This window comes from Antechinus flavipes, chromosome 2 (assembly GCF_016432865.1).
Source record: "Antechinus flavipes isolate AdamAnt ecotype Samford, QLD, Australia chromosome 2, AdamAnt_v2, whole genome shotgun sequence".
Classification (NCBI taxonomy): Eukaryota; Metazoa; Chordata; class Mammalia; order Dasyuromorphia; family Dasyuridae; genus Antechinus; species Antechinus flavipes.
In genome coordinates this window covers 680653563-680681236 of record NC_067399.1, presented here as the reverse complement: position 1 = coordinate 680681236, position 27674 = coordinate 680653563, and the positions used below count along the sequence as shown (strand labels likewise).

At 54.7% G+C, this 27674-nt stretch overlaps 1 protein-coding gene across 7 annotated transcripts in view; it reads left to right on the top strand.

The window, feature by feature from the left end:
- Positions 1 to 14138: 14138 nt before the first annotated feature.
- The window catches only part of EBF3 (EBF transcription factor 3), a 148600-nt gene continuing 135064 nt past the window's right edge, over positions 14139 to 27674 (top strand). The window contains exons 1-6 of one of the 7 annotated variants that reach the window (XM_051982729.1): positions 14139 to 14559; positions 15051 to 15207; positions 15942 to 16005; positions 16745 to 16800; positions 21332 to 21405; positions 23228 to 23296. In XM_051982729.1, the coding sequence (XP_051838689.1) occupies positions 14426 to 14559; positions 15051 to 15207; positions 15942 to 16005; positions 16745 to 16800; positions 21332 to 21405; positions 23228 to 23296 (554 nt within the window). In that variant the 5' untranslated portion in view covers positions 14139 to 14425. The remainder of the gene's footprint in view (positions 14560 to 15050; positions 15208 to 15941; positions 16006 to 16744; positions 16801 to 21331; positions 21406 to 23227; positions 23297 to 27674) is intronic. The other 6 variants (XM_051982726.1, XM_051982728.1, XM_051982725.1 and 3 more) reach the window with 6 other exon arrangements.

The following is a 27674-nucleotide window of genomic DNA, read 5'->3' as shown; positions in this document are numbered from 1 at the left end:
GGGAGGGCAAAAATGTTTTGTTTGTTTATTTGTTTGCTTGTTTTTGCCTTTCTTTCTCTCTGCTGTGCTTAGCCCAGTGTCTGGCAGAGATGGGGCTTAATCAATGCTTGTTGACTTGACTGCAAAGGTTCATAGATTGTCTTGTTCATAAAACAGCCAGGAGGCCAGAGGCACTGGACTGAAGAGTATGTGGGCTGTGGGATATGAGGTTCAAAAATATTGGAAAGCTTATTAGAAGGGAGACCCTCCAGCGAGCTTCTTCAGCAGTCGAGGCAAGAGGTGAAGAGGTGGCAATGTCAGAGGAGAAACAGATGCTTCAGATGGCAAAAGTGAAATCACAGCTAGGACATGGAGGATGACAGATAGCAAGGAGTCCGGGGTAGGGTGTGAGTCTGACAGACCAGGGGGAGGATGCTAGAAATAGAGAGCTCTTCAGATAGCACCCATAACTCTCTTATTGTCAAGTGGGCCGGACTCAGCTAGAGCTTATGTTCTCTCCATTGATCAGACTTCCGAGATAATTCCAAGACACGCCTACACACCCACACCCATAGACACACAGACACACAAGCCACAAGGTGTCATGCTTTTACAGGGAACTTCTAGTGCGGGAACTGTAGTAGAAATGACCTGTGAGACGTTCAGTGACTTGCCTTAAACCATGCAGCTTGGAAATGTCAAAGATAACATATGAATCTAAATCTTCCTGACTCTAAGCCCAGGACTTTCTCCTATCCACCTTATGCTCTTCTTTCTACCTACCTTATGCCCTTCTCCCTACCACCTTATGCCCTTCTTTCTGCCACCTTATGCCCTTCTCCCTACCACCTTATCCCCTTCTCCCTTCCACCTTATGCCCTTCTATCTTCTACCCTTTTCTCTATCCACCTGATACCCTTCTTTCTACCTAATTTATGCCTTTCTCTCTATCCATCCATTGCCTTCTCTCCAAGCACCTTATATACTCCCCAGACTGGCTCCCTGGGCTTGATACTCCCCAGACCCACCTTCTGCCTCCAAGTCTTTTCATAGGTCTTGCCTACAAAGAATTCCTCCCTCATCTTTAGTTTTTAAACCTTTCTCTTCCTTCAAGGCCTGTCAGATCAGAAGCTAAGTCCTCCAGGAAGTCTTTCCCCTTTTCCCTAGCTGCCCATGCTGTCCCCTTTCCTGGATTTATGGGTGCATAGCATGTTGCACCCCTGGAAGAGCTGGGATGGTTCTTATCTTTTTCTGCCCAGTTCTTGGGCTGTGTCCGCTTGTTGAGTGCCACGTTATAGGACGGATCTTGCTCTCTCTGCCAGCCATCTAGAAAGAGAACCTACTTCTCTCTATCATCAGGCAAAAGTTCCAGGCAGCAGCCCCTCAGTCTTGCTCCCAGGGTGGGCTATAGGTCTGCCCCCTGCCCCCACGCCGATTTTTGCCACAGTGGGCAATCTGACTGACCAGGGGGGAAAGGCCGGATGCTGTGCTGGGGCTGGAGGCACAAAATCAGGCCCTGCCTTTGGGACTCAGGACACAATGTGCCCAGGGGAGGAAGATGCCTAAATTCCACGGGGGAGAGAGCACCCTCTGGGCGTGGCTTCTCTGCTCCTGCCCCGCCCTGCTCTGGAGAGGTCGGCCCCCAGCCTGCTCCACAGATCACGCAGAGCAGATCATCTGAAAAATTTTCCTTCCTGATGCGAGGTCCTTGTGTGCCCTCGACCTACCTCCCCCCTCCCCCAGCCCTGTCCAGCACATCTCCACAGCATCAGCGCTTGGCTATCCTATTCAAGAAGCATTTATTAAGCACCCAAGGGTGGCTTCTCTCACAAACTCTCCTTTGCTGAGGAGTGCCTTCTCAGGAAGCCCAGACCAGTCAAACAAGCCCCTAGTTCGGGAACCGGCCACTGCCCAGCCAGCCACAGCGCCTGACTCGGCCAGTTCAGCACCCGCAGCTGGAGATCCTCCCGAAAGCCCGGTCCACTACCTGAAGTGCATGGTGGGGGTCTCGGGAAGTGGAGGGAGCTGCCGGACGCCGGGCCGGGGCGAGAGATCACCAGGAGGGGGCCGGAGGCCGGGGAGGCGGGTGCCACTGAGTGCCAGGTTGGGGGAGGCCCCCTTCAGACTTGGCTCCCCGTTTACACGGGCGGGCCGGGCCGCCCTGGGTCGGGCTCTCTGGCAGCGCCTTTCCTCAGCGAGGTAGACTGAGGCCTCCTCTTCCGGTCCTCGAGCTGCGGGGAGGGTGCCGGCCTTTCCCTCTCTCCTGCCAGCGGCGAGGGTCGGCCCGACAGCTGCGAGAGTGAATCCTCCCCGACGTGGGCACGCGCGGGAGCCTCACACCGGCGCAAGTGGGGCCGGGGCGGAGCGGCGGGGCACGCTGTGGGCCGGGCCGGCGGAGTCCGGCCCAGGTGCCCCGCAGAGGGGCCGGCCCTCCAAAGAAGGAAGCAATTAAAAGTCCTCCTTTCGGATTAACAGCCCCAAATTGATCGATGTGTCAGGAACGCGGCTGATTTATGAAAGGTGCTTATTTCCTGGGTATGGGGAATTTTATGTTCTCTAGGTGAAACGGAGTTCACCCAGCTCCACACTAGATTGATGTTTTAATAAAAATAAATAAAGGAAAAAAGCTCGCCGGGTCTGCGGGGACATCAACTCTCAAACCGCAGACTTAGACTAACAAATCAAAGCGCATTATCTTTACATTTCCTACCTGTCCCCCAGCTGGCCGGGAAGCCCGGGCCCCAGGCCCCGGGAAAGCTGTCGGGCAGCCCTGCCAAGTTCGCACCGGCCACCCTGCTGGCGCGGGGGGGGGGGGGGGGGGGGGGGGGGGGGGGAGTCCGGGAAAGCGCGAGAGCTCGGCAGGGAGCCCGGACAAGCCGGCGGCCCTCCGCCCCCCGGCCCTGTGGCCCGACGGGCGGCGGGGGAGGAAGGGAGGATGAGGTTGGCAGGGAGGAGGACCAGGCGGGAGGGGGGTTACCAGGGAGGTGGGGGTGGGGTGGGAGGGAGGTGAAAAAGAGAACTAGAAAGAGGAAAGAAGGGGAGGGAGAAGGGTCAGGAGGTGAGAAGAAGGGAGGAGAGGGAGAGGAGAACAGGAGGGAGTAGTGAGGTGAAGGAGGTGAGGAGGAGAAGGAGGGACAGGAGGAAGAGGAGGCAAGAGGAAGAGGAAAAAAAGGAAGTGAGATGAGGAGGAGAAGGGAGGAAGGGGAGAAAAAGAGGAGAAGAGAGAAGGAGGAAGATGTGAGGAGAGACAGAGGACAGAAATGAGGAGGAAGAGAAGAGAGGAAGAAGTGAAGGAGGAAGAGGAGAAGGAGGAGGATGTAAGGAGGAAGAGGAAGAGGAAAAGGAGAAAGAGAAGGAGGGGAAGAGGAGGAGGAAGAGGCGGAAGAAGCCGAGGGCGGAGAAGCGGCGGCGGCTGCTCTGTTGGCTGCGGCCTCGGCCGCCGCGGCCTCTCTGCGCCCTGCAGATGGCGCCCGGCGCCCACGCTAGACTGCAGCATTTTTCAGTTACAGGCTGGAGCGGCCCGAGGGGGCGGGCGCCCGGACTCCGGGGCGGGGCGGGGGGGGGGGGTGGAGGAGGCAGCCCAGCTAGTCACTCGGGTTTCTGGTAGGGGAAGGACCGTATCTACCAGCACCTAAACTTCCGAAGCGCTTCCAGAGTCTAGCCCGCTGGCTGCGGAGTGTCACTGGAAGTGGTGGCGGGGGGGAGGGGGATCTGCAGCCACCCCCCCTCCCCTCCCCGCACCCCCCCATCCCCGGCCTTCCGCAGGCTCCAATCTGTATGCAAATGAGCTGCAGGGCCAGCCACGTGCAACCTCCGGCGCTCGGAGGCCAGACTCGCGGCCCGGGACCTGGAGGGAAAGTTTGGCCACAGCGGCCCCCATCAATCAGCCCGGGCCTACCGGCAGGGGCCGAAGCGGGGCCGGCGCGCTCCCCCGCGCGCGGGCGGCCGGGACTCCTGGCGCCCGGGAGCCGCGCCTCGCCTTCCCTTTGCCATGTAAATTTCAGCGGGACAAATTGCTTATTAATAGTCTAGGAGAGGAGCCCGCTTCTTTCTTTCTTTCTTCTTTTCTTTCCCCGTTTTTATTTCTGCATGGCCCCCAGCTATGCCCTGGGCAGCTCAACCGCCCGGCTCCTCATTTCAATGTCCTAAAGAAAATGCAAATCAGCGGCGCTCGGCCTTTGTCACAAAGCGAAATTAGCGACGGCTCCGAAGGCTTCCCGGAGCCGAGGGTGCCGCGGGGAGGGGGTGGCGAGCCCCGGCCTTCTGGGGCCCCGCCGGGGCTGGGCGAGGAAGGGGGACGAGCCGGGCCTGCGGGCCCGAGCCTCAGAGATAGAGACATGGAGCGTCCCAGAGACACACTCAGAGGCAGAGACTGCGGGCCGTGCTCTAGAGCCCTGGCCGTCCGTCGGGGGCGTCCAATGGGGCAGCCTGCGGACACTGGTCGGATTTCGCCCCGGAAGCCCAAGGGAAGGGGGCAGAGGTTAGGAAAAACTCTCCAACAACCCTCACACTCCCACACCCCCGCAGGCAGGGACTGAGGCGCCCTTTCCAAGGCTTGGGCGTTAATGTCACCTCTTACCCTCAGCTGCACCGGGCTCTGTTCTAAGCGCCGCGTCCCCCAGGGGACCGAATGGTCCAACCCGTAGGGGGCAGGTGGGAGCAGAACGGCCGATCTGCAAAAGGGAGAGGAATGACTTGAAACCGGGCTGGTTAGCCTAGTGGGCCAAGCCCCTTGCACGGGCGTGCGAAAACACACACACACACACACACACACACACACACACACACACACACACACACACACACACACACACACACACTGGGCTCCTCTGATCCTCTCGCTCTCTCTAGCTGAATTCGGCCCAGAATTTCTTCCCTTTGGGCAGAGAACTCGGGGTGCTCTCCCCAGTCCCCGCCCCGGCCCCAGGGACAGGAGTTCCTTCCTCCGGGTCCAGCAAGGAGTTAAGCCCCGCGCCAGCTTCCGGGAGAGGGCCAGAGCGAGGCTGGCTCCAATCTGCATTTGTTAACTGCGGCGTCATAAAAAGTGAGAAGTTTGGAGACACCTTTCTTGATGACACCTTTGGCGATACTTTGGGTTTTACATTTAATTTGCATTTTGTTCTTGGTGAACGTTGAAGCCTTGAGTGGAGAATTGGATTTTATTAGGACATCTGGACTGACAATATCAAATCAGACACTGGCGTCCCAAAGCAGGAGAAAATTTCAGAGTTAATTAGAACGCAGTGTGTTTAATTAAAGCCAATTATAATATCTGAAATGATCGGATCGATCCTTGTTTGCGCACTCGGGGTGTGTTGGGGTGTTGATGGCAGCGCGGAGGGACGCGGGCTAGCGCGCGAAACTTTCCCGGCCACCCTTGGGGTGTCAGTGGGAGTGCGGCTCCCTCTGCTCCCTCGCCTTCTAGAAGTTCGGGAGCGCAGGCCCGAACTCCTCTGACCTGGAGAGGGGGAGATGCGCACCTAAACTCGAACTCACTGGGAAATTCTGGGGAGCACCTGGGGTGTGGGAGGGGAAAATTCCAAGTTCTTCGTGCGGACCTTCTGGTCCCCTGTTGCCAGGACACCATAGTCTTCTCCTTTCCAGGGAAGAAGAGCAGGCGTTCTGCTTCCGGGCTCCTTTTGAGGGAACCGTCCTCCCCCCTTAACCCCCGCCGGCAGGGAAGCCCCCTGGTTCTCCCAAAGAACTGCTCAAAGCGAAGGGAAGACAATAAAGACTAAATTTTGGAAAGCCGGCATATTTCTGCCACCCTCTTTCTTCCCTCATCCCAGTTTCTGAAATGGCGTCTCACTAAACTAGAGGGGATAGGAAGCCCCCGATCCGGCAAATCAAGTTTTTCTCGGAAGTCTGGAGGAGAAAATGTAGCTGAGCGGCCCCCAGAACTGACCAGTAATCTCTGGGCGCACTTGGGGCCATCCCAGTGCCCAGACTTCCCCCCTCATCAGCCTTGGTCAGGGGCACCGGACACTCAGAGCCTCACGGGTGGCCCTCTACCAAAGGATTATAGAGCAAACCCTCGGCCGGGCAGCATTTGGTGCCCTCCCTCTGCCCTTCACCCTGCCCTCTTCCCCACTTCTCTCAGGAGTGCCGCCTGAATTGAAGGAATCGGCCGGAGCAGGGCTGGCCCTCAGCCGACGGGGCGAGGGGACACCAGACCCAGAAACTTCCGGGCCTCGGGGCCGAGTCCTGTCCTGGGTCGGACTTTTGGAGTCCAGCACCTCGGGAAGACAGGACCAATTCTTTCCTCAGCATCCAGAAGTCAGAGATGCGCTGAAGTCCCGTGTGCGCCCTCCAGGAGGCGCTGTTCATCAAACTTCCCGGCCTCGCCTCTCGGCCAGCGAGGGTTTAGGGAACCTGACTTGGGAATGAAGTTTAGTGTTTGGCCGGGTGAACCTCAGCCTTTTCCACGATTATTACCGTTTTGTAAAGTCAATAGGACTCGGGCTCCTTGAACTTTCGCTCTCTCGGGCCAAGCGCCCAGGCCAGCGCCTCTTGCTCTCCGGCGCGGGGAACGGGGTTCTGGGAGGCCCGTGTGCCAGGCGGGGAGGCACCGGCTCCGTGCCCAGGGGAGGGCGCTCTCGCGGGGCCCGCAGGTCGCCTGTGCCCCTCGTGTCAAGAGCCGGTCGGCCAGGGCGGCCCTTCCCCGACTCCAGGGCTGGCTGGGGATCTGGACCCTAGAGGCGACTGCCCAAGCCGCGGCCTTGCTGGGCCTCGGGCAGTGCCCGCTGGGCAGGGGCAGAGAGGCCGGACTCCGGCCCGGGCTCCCCGCGCTCTGCCTGTTTTGTCGGCTACGCGGGCGAATCCGAATCCGAATTCAAGTGAGAGTTTCCACCCCGGCGGGCGCAGCAGGGGAATAGGAGCCCCCAGCCCCCGGAACCAGAAAAGCGGCGAGCAAAGTTGGCTCAGGCCGCGTCTCCTCATCTGGGCAATTTTGACAAATTCTCGCTCTAAACGGCTCGGTGGAGAAAGCTCCAATAAAGCCCTCGTCCTCCGTTTCCTCCCTCCCGGCCTCCGTCCTGCCCCCGGGCACCAGGGACTATCAATACCCACCGACCTGGTCGGAGGCTTCTAAAGCGGCCTCTTTGGGGACGGATTTTAGGGGTTGCCACTTGTCCGAGTCCGGGGAGGGGAGGAAGAGTCAGGGCCCATCTCCGCGAGTGCGAGGCTGTTTAGAGAGCCCTTAAGGATTCCGGCCTTTGGTCCAGGACCCGAACCACCCCCTTCCTAGGAAGGAGAGGGGACAAACCGAGAGACCGAGGCCCGGCCTCCCGCAGCCTCCCTGGGAGACAAGCTTCCCGGCTTCCTCCTGTCCTGTCTCCTCCCCTCCTGGAGGGCACACAGTGCCTTCAGGCCTTCCTCCAGATCGAGGCCCCCCACTAAGGCCGACGGGTCCGATCCGGAGGCCGGCTGGAAGCTGGTGCTCCCCCCAGACTTTGCTGCACTCTGGCCTTCCACCGGGCTCCCACCTTGCAAGCTTCTTTCAGGGAGCGACCCGAGCTTTGCCAAGGAGGCTTTAAGCGGGTTGACCTTGGGACGTGTTTCCAGTTGCCTGCCAGGCCAGGGAGCCCTCGCTCGTGGGTAGCCGAGGAAGCAAGATTTTCGGGAGGTTCCTCAGTCCCCAGTTTAATCCGGTTCCCGAAAATTGACTAGTTCCCTGAGAATGGGGATCCTCGAAAGGACCCAGTCTGTCTCCCAGGCTTTGGGTCAGTTTGGGGAGCTCTGGCCCGGCCCAGGCTGCCGTACCGAAGCTACATTGTCCTGCTGCTTTTTTTGGGGGGGGACCGTCTCATTGCCCGGGGTCCTGTCCCGCCACACGCTGGAAGCCCCTGGAAGTTCGTACACTCACGGTGCCCCCCCCCCCCAACCGCCCCTACTGCTTCCCAGAGTATGAACCCTGGCCTCTAACCAAGAAGGAGGCAAGGTTGGGTGATTGAAAAAGCCAAGAAACGCTTGTGTTTGTGCCCATCGGTGGGCACAAGATGGGCACGGGGGCAGGTGGCTCCACCGGAGAAAATTGTCGGCTTTGGAGGGATGGCTGGAGAGGACTAGGGGGAATCTGGAGAATGCCGGGCTCGTCCCAGGAACAACAACAACCATAATAAAGCGAGTATTTCTGGGGCGAGCAGGGTCACATGTGGCACCCGGGCCCAGGACGCCTGGGTCGGTTAGTCAAAAAGCCCAGAAGAAGTGAAAACAGAAGGGGGGGGGCGAGGAAACTTGATTTCCTCTGGATGTTGAGCTCTCCTCCCCAGGCTAACTGAGGTAAGGCTGAGCCTTCCACCCTTGGAACCCACGGAAGAAAGGGCCGACAAATAGTCTCTGCTTTAGGACCCCTGGGGGCGGGAGCACACAGCCTCAGCCTGGTGGGGGGGCGGCGGGGGGAGGCAGCAAAGGGTCCTGTCTCTTTAAGGTCACTGCCTGCTCTGGTATGATGCTGAGGAGGACAGCTGGGCAATGACCATCTGACTGACTCCGGCTTGACATCTGGGAGCCCACTGGTGTGTGGCACGCGAATCGCTTGATGTCGCTATTTAAATGCAAATTTGAGGGGGCTCATTGAAGCCTCGCCCCGTAAATTCACACAAAAGGAACACTTCACACCCTCCAAGAAGGAGGCTTGCGACTTCGGGAGGTCTTGGCTGCTGCATGCAAATTGCATTCAAATCCACACACCTTCTGCATGACTAACTTTGCTAAGGTCAGGACTCAGGTCCTTCCACGCTTCCCAGAGCCAGCCCGAGACCTGCTCCCTCTCCGCCCCGCCTCCTCCCCCTCCCCCCCTCCAGGCTCTCTCTCTTCCTCCCCCTCCCCGTCTGTCTGTCTGTCAATGGACAGCGTCGGGTTTGACTTTTCTCCTCGATAAAAGGTGCTCCTATGCAAAGACATGTTTTCCTTTCCATTCTCTCTAAAGTTAGAAATGAAACTGAAAAGGAGCAGATTGTTGGAAGTCAGCTCGCACTGAATCGGCTCTCCACTGTGGGTCCCCTTGAAAAAAGGAAAAGAAAAACGGAAAAGGAGATAAACATAAGAGAAAGATAATTTTTTGAAAAGTAAAAAGGGGGGAAGGAATACAGGAAGGAAACAAGGAGGTCAGGAAAGAAAAAAGAGGGAGGACAAGTAAAATGAAAGGGGGAAGGAAAGAAGAAAGAAAAGGAAGGGAGGAAAAGAAACAGGAGAAGGAGGACAAGAGAAATGAGAGAGGGAAGGAAAGAAAAAAGAAAAGGGAGAGAGGAAAAGAAACAGGAGAGGGAGGACAAGAGAAATGAGAGAGGGAAGGAAAGAGGAAAGAAAAGGAAAGGAGGAAAAGAAACAGAGAAGGAGGACAAGAGAAATGAGAGAGGGAAGGAAAGAAGAAAGAAAAGGGAGAGAGGAAAAGAAACAGGAGAGGGAGGACAAGAGAAATGAGAGAGGGAAGGAAAGAGGAAAGAAAAGGAAGGAAGGAAAAGGAACAGGAGAAGGAGGACAAAAGAAATGAGAGAGGGAAGGAAAGAAGAAAGAAAAGGAAGGAAGGAAAAGGAACAGGAGAGGGAGGGCAAGTGAGAAATGAGAGAGGGAAGGAAAGAAGAAAGAAAAGGAAGGAAGAAAAAGAAACAGGAGAGGAGGACAAGTGAGAAATAAGAGAGGGAAGGAAAGAAGAAACAAAAGGAAGGCAAAGGAACAGGAGTTAAGGAAGACAAATGAGAAATGAGAGGAGAGAAGGAAAGAAGAAAGAAAAGAAAAGGAAGAAAAGGAACAGGAAAGGGAGGACAGTGAGAAATGAGAGGGGGAAGGAAAGAAGAAAAAAGAGGAAGGAAAAGGAACAGGAGAGAGAGGACAAGTGAGAAATAGGAGATGGAAAGGAGAATGAAAGAGAGTGAGAGAAAAGGAAAGAAACAGGAGAGAGGGAAGGAAGGAAGGAAAAAAAGAAAAGGCTAGAGAGGGGAGAAGTGGAGCAGTCAGTCTCCTCCCTGCTGCCTTTCTTGCTTGGTGAGGACCCTCACTGTCTGTCTGTCATCTTCTCAATCGAAGCTAACTAATCAATTACGTGGCAAGTTGATTCCCCCCTCCTCACAAATGCAGTTTAATCTTTTATTGCGCTGCCCCTGCTCCTCTGTCGGGCAGAAGCTTTCCACCCAGCTTCCTTGCCTCCCTCCTTCTCTCCCTGCCTCCCTCCCTCCTTCTCTCCTTCTCTCCTTGCTCTCAGGCAGTGTGTCTGCTCTCGGAGGAGCTGGGGGGGGGGGCACATTCAGCCTGCCTCCTCCTTCCCCCCGGGTGGAGAGCAGCGGGCCGGCGGGCCAGGCAGGGCCGAAGGCGCCGGGCTGGGCTGAGCTGGGGGCCCAGGACCCCCTCGCTTTCCAGCCAACCTCTCTCGGCGTGGGTGGATGCACCTCCCAGGCAGCAGCAGCAGCACAAGCCGCCGCCGCCCAGTGACCAAAAAAAAAAAAAAAATCTATACGTATCCATATCCATATATCACAGGGCACCTATAGAGAAAGGAGAAAGGGAAAGGGAAAGAAAGGCTAAAGTTGGGGACTGATAAAGAGCGTATTTGCCACGCTTTGGGTGCGGGACCAGATGATGTCGAAAATGAGCCGAAATAGATTCAGCCTCCGAGCCTGGTGTGAGGAGCAGCTGACGCCCCCATTCCAGGCCAGATGGCTTCTGAGCACAGATTTGCATTCATTTCCCCTTAATATCGCCCCAAATAGGGGGGCAGCTGCCTTGGTTGTCCAAAAGGGTTCAAAGTCTCTTTCTTTCAGGGGCAGGATCGCTACCTTATGTGACGGGCTTAGAGAACTTTTTTTTCCTCTTTAGTCAACAGTATCAGATTTAGGAGGATTTGTTTTAAAACCTTCTAATTTGGTAATCAGATTTAAATCGCCTGGGCGCGTGTAATCTGAATTAAAGACGCTGCCCAGGGCTCGGAGCTTTCTCCTTTCGTTAGCCCGGGCCGGGGGCGAGCTCGGGTCGGGGCTGCAGATTTTAGGAGAGGCGCCACAAAGACAGCATTGTTGACTGCCTCCAACTTGGGCTTGGAGGGCAAAGCAGGGAAGAGGCTCGGGGCGAGCCGGGGTTGGGAGCATCCTCTTCCTCCTGGTCGCCCGGCAGCGAGCACAGACAAACGCCCCCCCCCCCCTTGGACTGCTGTCCACACGGAGTATTCTCCCCCCCCCCATTTAAGCCCAGACACACACACACACACACACACACACACACACACACACACACACACACAAACACAGCATTACGTATCTCATCTGCCCTCCTGTCCCCGAAAAGCTCTGAGCTTATTAGGAATCCAGGAATTTTCTTTTAATTTATCATGAATAGTTTCCATACACTTTGATTTAAGGTTATTAACATCCGATAGACAGCAGCATCTTTAATATGTGGCGATCGCTTCTAAAGACTAATCTCATTACCCTCAAATAGTCATAAAATATGATTTTATTATACTTACGTATTTAATTAGACGGCCAGCAATGTAATGGATTTGGCGATCGGGGAGAGGCGCGGCTTTGATAATTCACTTATCTCAGGCAATTGTCATTAACCCCCAACACCAGCCAAATAGATTGCTTTCAAACACCTCTTTTCCCCCCTTCGCCCTTCCGAGGGGGGATCGGGGGTCCCCTGATAACGGAAATGGGGCTTCGATTTTCACCGATTAATTAAAATATTAACGCCCGGACCCTGCCAGTTCCCAGCCAGGCGCGTAGCAAAAGGCAGCGCTAAGTAAGCCAGGCGAGGCAGGCGGCTTCCTCGCTCAGTGCGGCTGCTGTCCTGAAATCTGACGGCTCGGTAGAAGGCTGGGGGGGAGGAGGGGGCCGCCGCTGTTCGGTTTGGGTTCTTTGGTCTGGGTTCGTTTGGCCCGGTTTGGTTGTTGTCGTTTTTTGGTTTGTTTTGGTTTTGGTTTTTTTGTTTTTAATCAAAGGAGGCCTGATCTGTCGCTGCGGGAAGGTGCTGTCCAGGCAAGCCTCCGTCCATCCCCTGGGTGTTCTCTGGGCAAAAGTAAACGTTCCCTCAGTATCTGTTTGTCTAGAGCTCGGGAAAAGTAAGTCACCGCGGGCGGTGCCATTCGGAGGACCGGAGGCAAGGGCCGAGTACCGGGGCTTCGGGCCCGAGCGCCCGGCCCTGGTCGCCGCCGTCGCCAGCACCTCGAGCCGCCGGTCCCCCTGGCCTCCGGAGCTCCCGAAATGCCCCCCGACCGGGCGTGAGCCGCTCGCTGTTCTAACCTGCGGAGAGGCAGAGAGACCCCGGGCTGAGGGGAGGCTTCTGCTCGGGGCTGAAAGAGCGCTGCTCTCTGGAAGATTTTCCCACAAACCCTGAACACAGCAACTAACTTCCGAGCCGGGGAAGGCTCTCCCAGAGCCGGGCAGATTTTAATGTAGGTTTGGGCGTGAGACCTGGGGAGAATGATTTTGATGTCACTCGCCTATCCAGGCGCAGACATATCTGTCTCCATCTAGATGTGCGGGTGTGACTGAGGGCGTGTGTGAGTGTGATTGAGTGTGTGTCTGATTGTGTGTGTGAGTGTGGAAGTGTGAGAGTGTGTGTGAGTGTGGAAGTGGAAGTGTGTGTGTGTATGTGTGTGTGTGTAAGTGAATTTCTGGCCACAACCTGGGGTCTCGAGTGCAGAAAGCTGGACTTTGCCAAGTGCTGCAGGGCATTTCCGGAGGTGGCTTCCGCCAGGAATGGCCAGCCGCCGACTTTCCCCACTTTGTTCTACCTGAACTCAGGTGAGGCAGTGCCAGCAGCCCTGACTGGGGCCGGGCGCCGCCACGAGAGGCTGGACTTTCCTCAGCTCTCCTTCTCGCCACCCAGCACTTGCCCGGACTTTATTGGAAAGAAGTGTCAGCTTTGGCCGGTCTTCCCCTCCTTGGGATTTGTCCCCTCCTCCCCTCCCCCTCCCATCACCCGCGATCCCCCCTTCCCCTCGCAGAGCCCCCAACAGCTCCACGATATAATCTTCATTTTGACTTTCAAAACCACTGACTAGGGAGCACTGGCACTTGGGGAGGGGGGGCAGCGCCTGTGTGTGCATTCTGTCTTTTTAGTCTATTCCTTGCCACAAACAGGGAGCTGAGGGGCTGCTGGAGTTTGTGTGTGTGTGTGTGTGTGTGTGTGTGTGTGCGCGCGCGCGCGCGCCCGGGTGTACGCGCGTGCATGTGTATGTGTGTGGTGGGTGGGGTGTGGGGGGTGTTTTGGTCCACCATGAGTATCTGCACTGGCTGGAGGGGTTTCTTTTTAAGATTTATTCGGACCAATAATAACTCCATTGGCTGCTGATGTCTAAAAAAAATTCCCGTGTATTATAAGGGGGGAAAGTGGAGTGGAGCCCGTCCTCTCGGGTTGCAGCAGCAGCGGCGGCGGCGGCGGCAGCAGCGGCAGCAGCAGCAGCAGCAGGCAGGCAGGGAGGGAGGCAGGAAGGGAGGGAGGGAGGAAGGCAGGCAGGCAGGCAGGCAAGGCAGGAGTGAGAGATCTGAGGAGCTCTTGGGCAAGGGAGGCAGGCAGGGAGGGAGGGAGGGAAAGAGGGAGGGAGGGAAGCAGGGTGGGAGGGAGGGAAGCAGGCAGGCAGGCAGGCAGGGAGGCTGGGAGGCGGGCAGGCGGGCTGGGTTGGGAGCGCTGGGCTCCCCATATATGGCGCTGTCCCCGCCCCGCCGACGTCAGGATCTGACAGCGCTGTTCCCGTGGGTCTAGAGTTTTGGCTCCCGGGAAAGGTTCCATTCCTAGGGGAGAGAGGGCTGAGTTTTGTGCGCTTCCATCCATTCTGCGAGACGCTCAAGGCCCCTCCAGCCACCTCTCCTGTGTCCAGGAGCACCTCGGCGGTAATCATTTTTTCGTTTATTTGTCTTCTGGAGCAGGCGAGCCGCGCCAGAAGTGGTCGATTCCGCAGTGTCCGGAAGCTTTTTGGACGCCGCCGGACGGGCATGACACCACACTGAGGGCTCCCACAAACAACAACAACGACAACAATATTTATTCTTTTGCGAGACGCACGTTTCCGGCGCCGGCGCCGCCACTTTTTTGCCCCTTTTCTTTTTTTTTCCCCCTTTTTCTCCTTCCTCTTTCTCCAAACCGTATTCAATAACAATAACAATAACAGCCGCCGCCGTAGCAGCAGCAGCCGTCCAGGTGGCCCGGCGGCGGTGGGGTGCGGGCACAGGCTGCCCGAGAGGCGCGCGGAGCGGCCAGCGTCTATGTGGGGCCGGCCCCGGACACACTGAAGAAGGGAGCGAGGCTCGGAGCGGGCTCTTCTCCCGCCGATCGCACGGAGGGAAGGAGGCGGCCCCGGCACACCTCCATCGCCTGCGCCCGGGAGCAAGAGCGCAGCGGGCAGGCGAGAGAATCAGCCCGACAGGGGGAGACGCCCGGAGTCCCCCGAAGCTGCCCTGCCCTGACTCTCACCCCTTCCGGCCAGGAGCTGCTGCCGCCCCCATTTGTGTTCATGTTTGGGATTCAGGAAAATATACCCAGAGGCGGGACGACCATGAAGGAGGAGCCGCTGGGCAGTGGAATGAACCCGGTGCGCTCCTGGATGCATACGGCAGGGGTGGTGGATGCGAACACGGCCGCCCAGAGGTACGCGTGCCCAGCGGCCGGCTGGGGTCCCCCCTCCGCGCCTTCCCTCGCTCGCCCTTCCTTCTGCGCCCCTGCCTCGCCGTGCTTAGCCCGCCCTTGCCCCGGCTCCTCTCCCTCGCCTCCCCTCTCCTCCCCGGCTCCCGGCTCCCGGAAAGCCCCGCTCGTCCGAGCGGCGGCTCGCTTAGCTCCAGCCTCCAGCCCCGCCGCCCCGCCGCGCCTCTCCCTCGCCGCAGCAGGCCCGCACACCGCCGAGAAGGCGGCCGAGGCCAAGGGAGAGGCGGCGGCGGCGGCGGCGGCGGCGGCGGAGAGGAGAGCGCCTCCGCTCTCCGACTCTAGGAGCCCGGCCTCGGCAGCCGGCCGCCGCAGCCCGGCCTCGGCCGCTCCCCTGCATCTGTCTCCCGACCCCTTCCCTCCCCAGCTCCCGTCGGTGTCTCTGCGGTCCCTCCTCCCCGGCCCTTCTCACCGAGACGTTGTCTTGTTTTCTCCCGCAGCGGTGTGGGGCTGGCTCGGGCACATTTCGAGAAACAGCCGCCTTCCAATCTCAGAAAATCCAATTTTTTCCACTTCGTCTTAGCTCTGTACGACAGGCAGGGGCAGCCGGTGGAGATCGAAAGGACAGCTTTTGTGGACTTTGTGGAGAAAGAGAAAGTAAGTTGGCTGCGGTTCGTTTTGGGGGGGGGGGCAGATCAAGCTGGCTGAAATTGATCAGAGATCATTTTCACTGAGCGAAGCCCTGGGAAGCCCTAACAGTACTCCAGAGGCGCCTGGACCACGTGTAGGCGGGCAGGCAGACGGGCAGGCGGGTGGCGTCTCCCTGCTTGCGGAGAACGAGAACATCGCTCGGCCTCTGCAGACCCAGCCGAGCCGAGTCCGGCCGGGCCGGGCTGCAGGTACTCAGGGGGCCAGGAGAAAGGAGGGGGGAAAGAAAGAAAAAAGGAAGAAAGAAAAAAAAGGAAGGAAGATAGAAAAAAGAAAAGGAGGAAGAAAAAAGGAAGGAAGGAAGAAAAAGGAAGGAAGGAAGAAAAAGGAAAGAAGGCAGAAAAAAGGAAGGAAAGAAGGAAGGAAGGAAGGAAGGAAGGAAGGAAGGAAGGAAGGAAGGAAGGAAGGAAGGAAGGAAAGAAAGAAGGGGCTTTGGAAACTTAGCAGTGCCCCTTCACCTCCTTCCCTGAGCCCGAGAGAGCAAAAAGCAAGCTGAGGTTTTGTACCCAGAAAAAAGGCATCGGCAGTGTTTCCCAAAGTGCTTCTGCTAGGGAGAGATCGAGCCCTTGGTAAGCTGGGGGGCTTCGGTCCCGGAGGCGAGACACAGGCTAAGCAGCAGGAGGAAGCCGCCCGCCCGCCCGCCCGCCCGCCCTCTCAGAGCATTTCTTTCTCCTTATTTCCAGGAGCCGAACAACGAGAAAACCAATAATGGGATTCATTACAAACTTCAATTGTTGTACAGTAACGGTGAGTAAGTAGCCGCCACCGCGCCCCTTGCCCGCCGCACCCCCTCACTGGTCCTCCCGCTTTCTCGGCCCCATTTGAAAGGGTAGAAAGATTTGGAGATGAAAATTACATGGATGTAAACACGAAATCTTCTCATGGCATAGAAGGAAAACAAAACAGAAGCGATCGATAAGTCGATGGCACTTCACGTGATTAACCGGTTAGTCTTGAAGTAGAAAGTAAAAAGGGGGATCGATATCTGCCCCAGCACAACATCACTTTTAAGTGACTTTTTTCAATTTTGCAAATTAATGTTAATTATTGGGATGAGGGGACTTCCATAAAAGCCAGCATAACTTAGTCGTGGGCAGCAGGAGGGGGGAAATCCGGGCGAGAGATCAGAAACGGGGATCACACGACTGGGGCATTTTGGACTCCTCGCTGGTTTATTTTGCAAAAATCAAAGTTCCCGTAGAAAGAGCGCCCGAGCAAAGCAATCCTCCTCCCCGAGCTCGCCTGGCAGGGGAGCGTGCCCCAGAATCCCCAAACGCCAGGGCGAAAGTGGTGCAGGGCTTCGCCAATTAAGGAGCCAGGCTTAAACATCCTGCTCTGTTATTGAAATTGTCCTAAATTTGGAAACAGCGTGGGGGCGGCGGGAAATTGACTAGCCTCATCTGTCTATTCGAGCCTCGCAGAGCTTCCCTTCTTGTCATTCTGATGAGAATCTGTCTCTCTTTTTCTCCTTTTATTTTTCTTCCAGGAGTTAGAACAGAACAGGATTTGTATGTTCGCCTAATAGACTCAATGACCAAACAGGTGAGAAAGTTTCAGTTTTCCATCGCTCTGAACTGCTGTGCTTGTCTTGCCCCTTCCTTCCCGAGGCAGGGGCCCCCTTTTCTTTTCTTTTTTCGTTTCGTTTCCTTGACGGACTAATTACACCAGCAGATTCACTGGGAGATTTGTGGAGAGCAGGGGAATCGTTTGTGGGGTTCCTGGGGCAAGCTATATGTATTTAAGTGGTCTATTATTCGAGCCAAATTTTATCCTAATGAATTCGAGTAATTAATGTTGGCCAGGAGATTGCTACTCTGCCCCCTCCCCGTTCGTGTCTAACGTTCTCCCTTTTGCGAGAATGAATTCCTTTCCCTGGATTTTTTTTTTTTTTCCATAACAAAGGCAACTCTCTGCAAAGTCCTTCCAATTGGACTTGATTAGCTCCTCTCCCTCTCTCCTCTCTCTCTTTTTCCTGCTCCCGTTCCAATGTGATGGTCTAGTAACAGGAGACGTTTGTTTGGATTTAAAAGTTAAATGTGCTGAGGTGAAAAGTCATCTTGTTCTCCTCTAGTCCATACTCACCTCTCAGCCCCCCATCTCCATAATTCAAACTCTCAGCTCCAGGGGTCACCCACAGTCGTCCATTTCTCTGAGACCAGCCTCCGTTTGTCATAGCTTGTAAATAACAGAATCAGGAGCAGGTTCTTATTAAATTATTTAACCTGTCTTGGGTAACTTTTCCGATGCTCACTGGAGTTATCTGGAGAACTCTCCTGGAACTGAGTCTAGGGAAGCTTTGTGGCTTTTGTTTTTCTGGGCGTTTACTTCTGTGGAAGTGGGGGGGGGGCTTTCCCTCTCCCCTTCTAGCTACCTCTTTTTCTTTTAAAGAAACATTTTTATTTATTTTTATTTTTATTTTTTAGTTTTTAGTTTTATTCGCTAATGTTTTTAAGAAGCCCGGTACAATAGGGATTCTTCCCCCTCGATTTAAAATACCTCTCCAAGCTGTAATTCATGCTTAGAAAGGAGAGAAGCGCCTTCAATTCAAGGGCTAAACTTGCAATATTATTCTCAGCTCGCTTGAGAAGACCTGTGTATCCTGCCCCTTCTGCCTGCATTTAGGTTGCGGGCTTTATTCCCCTGAAAACTAGTTTAGCCTTCCCCTAGCCCCCAATCGGGTTAGCAGCGAATGCCTGCAGGGTTAAGTAAGGCAGGCAGCCGGCTCTTCCCGGAGAGTCTGGCAGTCCTGGCAGGCACTGCGCCCGGCTCAGACAAAGAGCAGAGGCGGGTTTGCTTTCTGGGGGCGTCCGAGGGCCCCCCCCTCTCCGGTTCTGGGGTGCCCCGGCGAGGTCATTGTGGGCTGCTCTCCAGGGGAGAGAAAGAGCGGCTAAATGTTTGGGGAGGTCCTTGCCTCCTCAGCGAGAGCCTTCTTTCTGTCTGGCTACTCCAAGTTTCCCGGCTGCTGCAGAAAGAAGCTCGGGCGAGCTTCCCTCGTTAAGGACACTTTTATTGTTCGTCCAGCCGAGCCCCCCCCCTCCCCCTTTCCTAACCTTTGCTGGATAAACAGCGCTGAAAATCAGGGCATTTAATCTCCCTTTACTGACGTGGGGAAAATCGCCCAGTAACTGATCAAAGAGTCAATGGCGCTGAACCGACAGTTCATGGATTTCTGTTTGTGCTACAAAATAAAAAATAAATCAAATATAAATACGGGGGTTCATCAGAGGGGAGGAAGAAATGGCAGAAGGGATGCTGCGGCGCCCAGAAGCTGCCGGCTGCGGCCAGCCCCCCGGCCGCCTGCCTGCTGGCAGCTAGGGAGGGGCGCAGCACGTTTCTGGGGTGCCCCGATTAATATCTGGGTACCCAGCCGCTGGGGGTGACGGCCGAGCCGAGGACGAGCTGCTCCTTGGGGCCCAGGCCGTGCACTCCCGAATCCTCCCCTCCTATTTTTGTCCGGCCCAAAGGGAACCCCGAGTGTCAGGAGCGCCTGCGGAGGTTCGAAGTCATTTCCAGCTAATTTCCAGGGGGGCGGCTTTGGCAGACAGACAGAGGGAAGCAGGCAGGCAGGGAGAGCAGGCGGGCTGGCAGGCAGCTTCCCCCCTCTCCGTCCTCTTGGGGCATCTGCTGCAGGGAGCTGCCTAGCTCCAGCCCTCTCCCTCTGCCCACTGCTTGCAGCCTGTCGCCATTCGTAACCTTCCTCTTCCTCCGAGCCCCCTTCTTCCCCGCGCCCGCCGTTTGGCTTTGGTCTGACCCCCGAGAAGTTTGCGACGCGAGCGGAGAGAGCCCGAGCGGCCGCGAGGGTGGCGGGGCCGGGGCCGGGGCCGGGAGCTGCAGGCAGCCGAGCAGGCCGGCCGACCGGCGGCCCTGCAGCCGCGGCAGCTGCACGAGAAGCGCTGCGGGCCGGGGAAGGCCTTCCCCGCCCGGCCCCGGCAGGCAGCTCCGGGGCGGCCCGGGCCCCAGCGGTCAGCTTGAGGCTCTCCAGGGGGAGGCAGACTTTGAGGCGAGGCGGGGGGGGGGCGGTAAGCAGGGAGTGGGGTGCGCAGGCAGACAGACCGACAGATAGCCTGGCGGGGGGTGGGGAAGAAGCGGTGGGGCTGCAGACCTAGAGAGAGCGGGCTGGGAGGGAAGGAGGGAGGCAGGCGGCAGGCAGCCGGAGAGGCCACGGGCGGGGGGCTACCCGGGGAGGCCGGTCAGGCAGAGCGCGCCCCCAGTCTGGGCAGGAGACCGAGTGAGGGACGAGGCGCACCTCGAGTTTCCCACCATCTGTTAGAGTCCATGCTCAAAAGCTACTCAAGCGTGAGCGCAGACACTGCCGCCTTTTTACCCAAGAAAAATCATTGTTAGCAGTTTCAAAATAAACACCAGATTGGCCATTAGCACTTTCTTTCCAAATATCATCCGATAATAACCATATTGCGGCGCGAGCTTCTGGGGTTCCTCGGGGTGGCGGAGGGCTTTGGGTGGTGGGCTGGGTGGGCTCCCCCCCCGAAAACGCCTCCCCACAGGCCCCCTACCCAGGTGCACCATTTCGTGCGCTCCGAGAGCGCCGCCGCTGGCGCGCCTGGGGCCAAGCAGGCCCCAGCCCTCGGGAGCCGTAGGGGCGCCCCGCACCCTGCCCGCCCGCCAACCGCTCTGTCCGTGGCAGGGCTTTAGCAAGGCTGCCCGGGCCTGGCTGCGGCTGGGGACTGACTGGCCATTTTTGCTTTGGCGAAGGCAGCCAGGGGAGAGTTAGCCCTGGCACGGCTGCCCGGGGGCGGGAAGCCTGTAAAGCCTCAGAGCTGGGGTGTGTGTATGTGTGGGGGGGCTGCCGTCAGTTTCCAAGTCTGGAGAATTTCAGGCAGGGTGAGCAAAGGTTCAGGGTCGCTCTCGGAACTTGGGGGAGCCCGGGCCCTGTCCACAGGGATCTCCCAGGCGGGCTCTGCAAGCCCAGGGAAGCAGAGCCGAGCACTCGGAGCAAGGCCGAGCGAAACCCTTCCCCGCCCCGGCCAGGCCTGAGCAGCTCCAAGGTGATGGCACTAATGTTTCCTTTGGTGCTGTTAGTTAATCCAAACCCCAGGGGGTGTATAAAGTATACTCCTAATGCCTCTAATTGGAATAACATGTTACCACAAAATTGTTTTTCTATCTTAAGTATTTTCCCCTCTTTCTCGGAGGTGCCGGAGCAGCAGCATTTCTGCCTGAGCTCTCACCAAATGTAAATTGAAAAGCAGCTTAGACAATGGCAACGCGATTACATCCAAGTGGAAGGGGCCCCGGCCAAGTGGGTCCCTGCAGGGAGACTGCGGGCTGCGGGCTGGGAGGCAGGGGCTGCGGCGGCCAGGCGCGCATGCAAGCGTGCAGAGGGCGGGCGGGGCCAGGCTGCCGCGGAGGCGCGGGACTGCAGCCTTCGCCTCTCCGTTTGCAAACCTTTTTGGAAGTAAACTTTCTCTGCTGGGAGGGGGGGGGGGGGTCTCCGCGGACGTCTGCTCTCAGATCGCTAGCCCGGGAGACCAGGGACAGGCAGAAACTCCTCTCACTTGGAGAGTCTTAATTTCCACACCCAACGGGCAATTTCGGGGGCCTTCATGGCCCTGGAGTTGGGGGAGGCCGGCCGGGCAGGGCCCTTTGGCCCTCCCTTCAGTCCCCCAGCTTGGGCTGACCCCGAGGCTTTTCTCGGTCTCCTGGCAAAGAGGGAAAGTGAAGGGGAGAGAAGGGAGAACGAGGGGGACCAAACTGTTGTGTTGATGAATTGTCCTTTGACAGGTAACTAAAGTGTGAAATAGATAATTAAACATTGCATTTTCCTACGGAAAATTTGAATGCTCTCCACGTGCCACGTGCACCTGCCACACAGGAGAGGAGGCCTCGGTCTTCTTCCGCCTTCTTCCTCCTTTCTCCCTCCTCTTCCTCCCTCCTCCTCCCCTTGCGGTTAATGCTTGCGGGGAAATGGTAGAGAAGAACCCGACTAGCCGGGCTGGGGACCCCCCGAAATGGCCCAACCTCCCCCTCCCGAGTCCCCTGGTGCGCTCTGCCCGTCCCAGCCCGCTCTGTTCCCTGCGTCCTAACAGCCCCTCTGTCTCCTTGTCCCGCGCAGGCCATCGTATATGAGGGGCAAGACAAGAACCCCGAGATGTGTCGTGTGCTCCTGACTCACGAGATCATGTGCAGGTGAGCGAGCATCTGGGGCAGGAGTGGGAAGCCCCCCCCCCTTCAGTGGGTCACGCTTAGGTCAGCCGTTGGGGTTTCACTGCCCCTGGACGGGTAGCGCCCCGCTCCCACAACTGTCCCTAGAGGAGCCGGCTCCGCGAGTTTGCGCTCTCTGCGCCGGTCCCTTAGGGCCGGGGCCAGGGCCCCACAATTTCGGGGTCCCCTGCCCGCCCCGCGTCCCTTCCTCTGCCCTCTCTGCTTCCCCTGGGCTTTGAGCGAACAGCAGAGAGGAGCAGAGGAGCCCCCGAGCACGTCAGCTGGAAAAGCTGGCCTGCGAGCCCGCCCAAATTGGCCATGCCCCTGTGGCAGACACCGAGCCCGGAGGAGCGAGAGCGGCCGGGCTGCAGGGGTGGCGGTGGTCGCTGCCGGAGGAGGCCGAGCCCCTTGCTGTCCTGCCTCCTCCCGGCCCACTCCCTTCCTCGCCTCCCTCCCCGGCTCCCTCCCTCCCTCCCCGGAAGCCCCGGCTGTTCCTGCCCCAAAGGAAAGCCTTTTGTCCTTGTGCAGGGCCCCCGCGTGTACGAATGGGCTCGCGCGGCTCTCAGTTAACCTCTTCCCCGGAGCAGCGATGCATTGTTCGCATTGTTGTTCGAGAGCACGCACGTTCCTGGAGATCTGTGTCAGAAGAGCCATTTCCCACCTGTTTTTTTCCTAACTACCACAAGACTTTCACCCCTACACGGCAAATAAAAATGCATCATTGACTTTGTATGTGTGGCATGTGAAATATAGTTGCAAGGAATAATCAGGGAGGCTCTGGCTGCTCCCAGGCTCCAGTAACAGGCTGCAGACTCTAAGGGGCATCCTCTTCCTTGCTATTGTGCGCACTGCCTCAGTGCCATTTCTGAGCAGACATATTGTTACAGCACTAATATACAAAAGCTGACTTTTTCTCATATCAGGTAATAAATATAAATTACAACCAATAAAGTGGAATTTCTTTATTATCCACTTCTGCATGTTCTGCAATTAACATACAGAGTGCACAGATGTGATTTAAGCTGTAAGTGGAAGACTGTAGACTTTCTTTAATCACTTTAGCTGTCAGGTTTAAAAGGCTTTATATACTTTGCCTACCATATGGTGTTAATTTAGCTAATTTAGACATGTAACCATTATACAAGTATGCTTTTTTAAAATGCAAGTAGCATAACATTTTTGTTTCATTTCTGCTTTAATTAAAGTTCCAATAATGGAGTTAAGGTAGGCTTAAAGAAGGAACAATGGAAGTTTTCGAGAGACTGATGCATGCTTTTGTGGTTATAATTAATAAATGCCCAAAAGAAATATTGGTTGAAGGTGGCATCTTGCATCTTTCCCAGAAATAACAGCTTGACAATTAGAGGTAAACAAAAGCTAAGGCTGTGAAAAGTTATTCCCAAGCCTCCTGCCTTGCCTTCTTCTCAGTTCACTGCAAAGACAAACACCACAACATGGTTTCCATATTTTAGCATCCCAATTTATAGAGTTGTTTCTGAGTAGCTCCCTCAGGCCGCTCGGGGTAACCGTGCTCGGCTTCGCACCTTCAAGGGAAAAAAAAACCAAACCAAACCAAACAAACCCTGACTTTCCAGCAGTTGCCCTTGTGAAATCGATCGGGGGGGAAATATATGTGTGTGTATGTACATACATATAAATACATAGACATATATGTGTTTGTGTCCCCATACGAACTACCTGTCTGATTGCCTCCTGCCACTATACTGTGACGCATTGCTCCGAACGCTCCCATAAGCCGGGAGGAACCGGTCATGTATTAAGACTATTCTTTTTAATTGATCTACAGCCGATGCTGCGACAAGAAAAGTTGTGGCAATCGAAACGAGACCCCTTCAGACCCCGTAATCATTGACAGGTAAGACCGATTTCTCTTTTCTCTCGTTGTCGCCTCTCCGTGCTTTGATTTTGAACAAACAAGTGAACAAACAACCGGGCGGAGAGACAGACAAACTTTGCTCGCCGCTCTCCGCATCCTCCCCGGTTTTCAGCCTGCTAGCGGGTTCATTCTGTGCACTGCGCCATTTGTTGTCTTCTTGTGTTATCACGCACAGGTGGGTTGACTTGGAAACCTGGTGGCTCACTCTGTGGGGATTCGGTAATTGCTAGCGAGTTGTCAAGGGAAGCAGTTTCATCTGCCACCGCTCTCACTGCGAGCAGCACTTTATGCCTAGAGAGTTTCTGGCTTTAAACCCAGAGATATGTCATAAAATGCTTTTTGCTAATTTGTTAACAAGTATTTCATTTTTACGTGATTTTTGTCATGTGCGTTGTCCCGAGTGGAGACCGGGGCAGGAGAGCGCCGTCATTGTTGCTCGGCCTTGAGGAGGATTTATTCTGCCGGCGATTAGTTAGGAAATATATCCTGATTTTTCTTCCATCGAGGATGTCGTTTGATGTCAAATAGCAGAGACGTGACTACCAAACCAAAGTTGTCTTAAGTGAAACGAAAAGTATCTGTCGGTGCTGGATTTCCCACCTCAGTCTGGGAAACTCAGTTAACTGGGGCCCTCCTTTGTGCTTCCCAGTCCCCAGTTTACTGTTTTCTGGATTCCGGTGACAAAGTTGCATTTTTCAGGGGCTGTCTTTTTGTTGCCGTTGTGCATTTGGGGTCACAGAAAGAGCCTGCAGGCAGTGGTGGTGCTGGTGGCCGTGGCCTGGGGAGCAGGCCGAGGGCTTGACAAGATGGTGGCAGCTTCAGGGCTGCTAGGGAGGGCCTTGACTACTGCAGCTTTGGAAATCGGTACTCTCATCCTCTAGTCCGTGTGAGGTGTACATCTGACACCGGAATGGTGAAAGGGAGGTTTAGTCTGTTTGGAAGAAGGGTTGGATTTCAGCAGCTTTCATTACAAAGTTATCTTTTGATCATGAACTTTGCTGTCCAGCGCCTGAAAAATTAAACCCGGAAAAGTCCATGAGTTAAGCCTAAAGAAATATGCCCCACCAGTGGAGAGCAATGCTAATGTTTAACTAGCTGAAATAGCTGTTTGCTTAGCGGAGAATGTTCGGTATCTGACAGAAGGGACATCTCTCTTATTAGTAATCAAATAAGGCTGACCAGTTGTTGCCATCACTCTGGGATTGTGTCAGGGAATGGAGAACAAGTTCAGCACTTTATAGAACTCCAACGATGAGAATCAATATAATTATATTTGTCTTTAGTGTTTTAGCTCTGGAAGTCATAAAGCTAGTCATCGCTGCTTTGTAACTGGTTTTCTTTTCTTTCTTTCTCTTTTTTCTTTTTCCTTTTTTTTTTTTATTGGCTAAAAGCGTGCGGCAGTATTGGAATCTCTTTTATGAATAGATGATGCTTTAAGGACAAACACCCAATGCTTTAAATATAAACTCATAGATCTATTTCATCTTTCAAGATGTTTCAAATGTACATGACACATAGAAACTCAGACGTTTATTTGCCTTGAAAATGGGGAATTTTTGCATGCCACAAAATATTAAGTTGAGAAGATGATTCAAGCCTTCTTTCGGGTCAAAGGGTTCCATTAGAAATCAGTCTGGATTTGAGGAATACCGTCATGGTGAACAACATGTGATATTCGTGCATTTAGAGGATTATTTTATTTATGATAGATTTTTTTTGTGGTAGAAGGCAATTTTTAAAAAATCTAATAAGGAATTTTTGCTAACTGTCCTCCCCAGTTGTTTTTTGGTGAACGGATGGAATTCTTTTTTATTTGTGATCAGAATGAATTAATTAAAAGCTATAGACTCAATGTCTTATACTTCCATAAGCTAAAGAAACAGTGTTATCATTTGATATTCTAGAAGCACTAGAAGAGGGGGGGAAATAAAAAAAAACATTTGGTTAATGGGTTTACCATGTTTATTTGAATAAGGAAGATTGAAACTCCATTTACGCCTGGCATAAATGCTTTAGAGAGCTTAATTATTGATGAAAAATCTGCTCTGCTTCTAAATTTAAAGATATGACAATTTTATAGGAATTTTAATCACCTCCCACATTAGGAATTTTAAGGTAGGGATAGTTTTTATGGAATGAAAAATGGAACTTGCATGTTTAGCATTCTGAAGAGAGCTGTCACTTACGATGACAAAATACTATTAGCATTTGGTTGTCTGCTGTAAATCCCCGAGAAGTGATTTTTCGACATTGCTACAATCTCCAGTTTGAGGTGCATTTGGAAAAGTTGACGAATTTAGTGTTTGCTGGGGCAAATGGTGGTAAAAATCAGGGAAGGAAAACAAGATTTTTTTTTTTTTTTGGAAGGCCTCCTTCGTGAGGGACTTTTGTCAAGTGAAAAATATTTTGAGTTCTGGCTGATGGTGGGTTTTTGAGTTTCTGGTCCCGCCTACAATCAGTCGCTCCTGGTGCATGCTTGGGCTCTGCTCTTTCTTGAGCATCATAGAATAGGACAGCCCATCCAATTGGTAGCTCCCATTCACAGGCCTGCATCAGCTAAAGCATCCCTGTGTTATTCGGCTTGGGAGAGAGTTCTGTTCTGTATGTGTCACCCATTCGGTGCTCTTGGTCTTTAGATCCATCTAGGAGGATTTGACCAGATAAAGCCGATGTGTCCTGAGGATATGAACCAATAATTCAAACATGAATTGAGATCAATGGGCCCCGTGTTTGCTGGAGCCCGAGCTAATATTCCTCATCTAAGTCGGAAAGAGTTTGGTTTTATTTTGTTTTGGGGCTTCAGAGAACAGCAAAGAAAGCTCCAGCCTCTTTCCAGGGTAATCACATTCTATAGATTGTGAATGCCTCTCGTCGTCATTACAGAATTTAGTTTAGTTATCTTTTGAAAGCATTCCATTCACTGAACGACATGGAAGGCCCTTTAGATAATACACAACACACACACACACACACACACACACACACACACACACACACACACATCCTACCACCACTACTGAAAAAAAAAAAAAGAAAAAAGAAAGAAAGAAAAGAAAAGGGGAGGAAAAGTTAAAATGTTCCCCATTAGAAAATCCTTTGAATTTATTACAGATATCCCAGTGGTTAAAACTATTTTTTGCCCTCAGACAATGCCAGAGCTATAACTTCCCCTAATACCTGGAATAGCATTCTCCTGCAGCATATTTCCAATGACATTATAAGCAGTGTGGGAAAGGGGGGAGGGAAGCCAAAGAAACAACACAGAAAATCGCACTGTGAGAAAGTGTGGCTAAGGAGGCATGGCCTGACTGAGGATCTCTGGTCATTTCGCCTGACCCAGAGAGGAGCTCAGGAAGGCCTTTCCCTCTCGTCTTTGTGGTCTCGGTGCAGAGGATGGGAGGGTCATTTTCATAGCAAAATCATGTTTTCTGGGAAAACACAAAAGCAGATGGTCTTCATTAGGGACACCCACCCATTGTCTCCACGGCCCAAGGATGACTAGATAAATCTCTCCTGTTTCATCCGTACATTCCAAGGGCTGCAAGTGATTACAAGATGATGCTGTGAAGGCCGGAGGACCACACTGGGGCGCAGGTCCTCTCGCCGGGCCGGCCCCCGCTTGGGTTTTTCCTAGAACCGGAGCGAATTCTGGGGAGGGTCCATCCTCTCGACTTCCTCCTGCCTTGTCTGGCTGCTGTGCTGGGAAGGCTCAGGGTCCAACTGTTGAAGACTGAAAAGAATGATTGTGGAGGAAGCCGGCAAGGCGAGATTACATTACTATCCAAACATTCAGCGGCAACTCAGCCCCTGGCTCCAGAGCCATGGCAGGCAGGCGGGCGGGCGAGCGGGCAGGCGGGCGGGCAGAGAGCTCGCAGCCTCAGCCTGTGCACACACAACACGGAATGGGCTCGCCACGCCATGTATTCCTGATGGCATGCTCGGCAACGCTTTTCCAGATGGTCCTATCACGGGCAATACTGCTAGTTGGCATCTCTGTGGGTAGTAAATGCCCCCTCCCCAATAAATCTGGCATTATTCTATAGAGTTTAGGAGACTTATCATTCCAAGTGTGTCCTACTTTCCTGCATGGAAGCCAGACATCTGTTTATCCCATTTTCTTTCATACAGAGTTTGGAAGAGTTGTAGTTGGGCGCGGGGAGGGGGGCGGCGGGGGAAGAAAAGTTTGGTCATATTTAACAGCTGTTACAAAATTTCAACCCCGTGGGCTCTTAAAATACTTTTCAGCTGACCTCAGATTTTATCCACAATTGACACGGGCTTGTAGGAGAGGAGTGTTTACTTAACCCCCCATTGTCTCGGAGGCCGCCTCGTGGGGGGGGGGCGGCCGGGGAAGGCC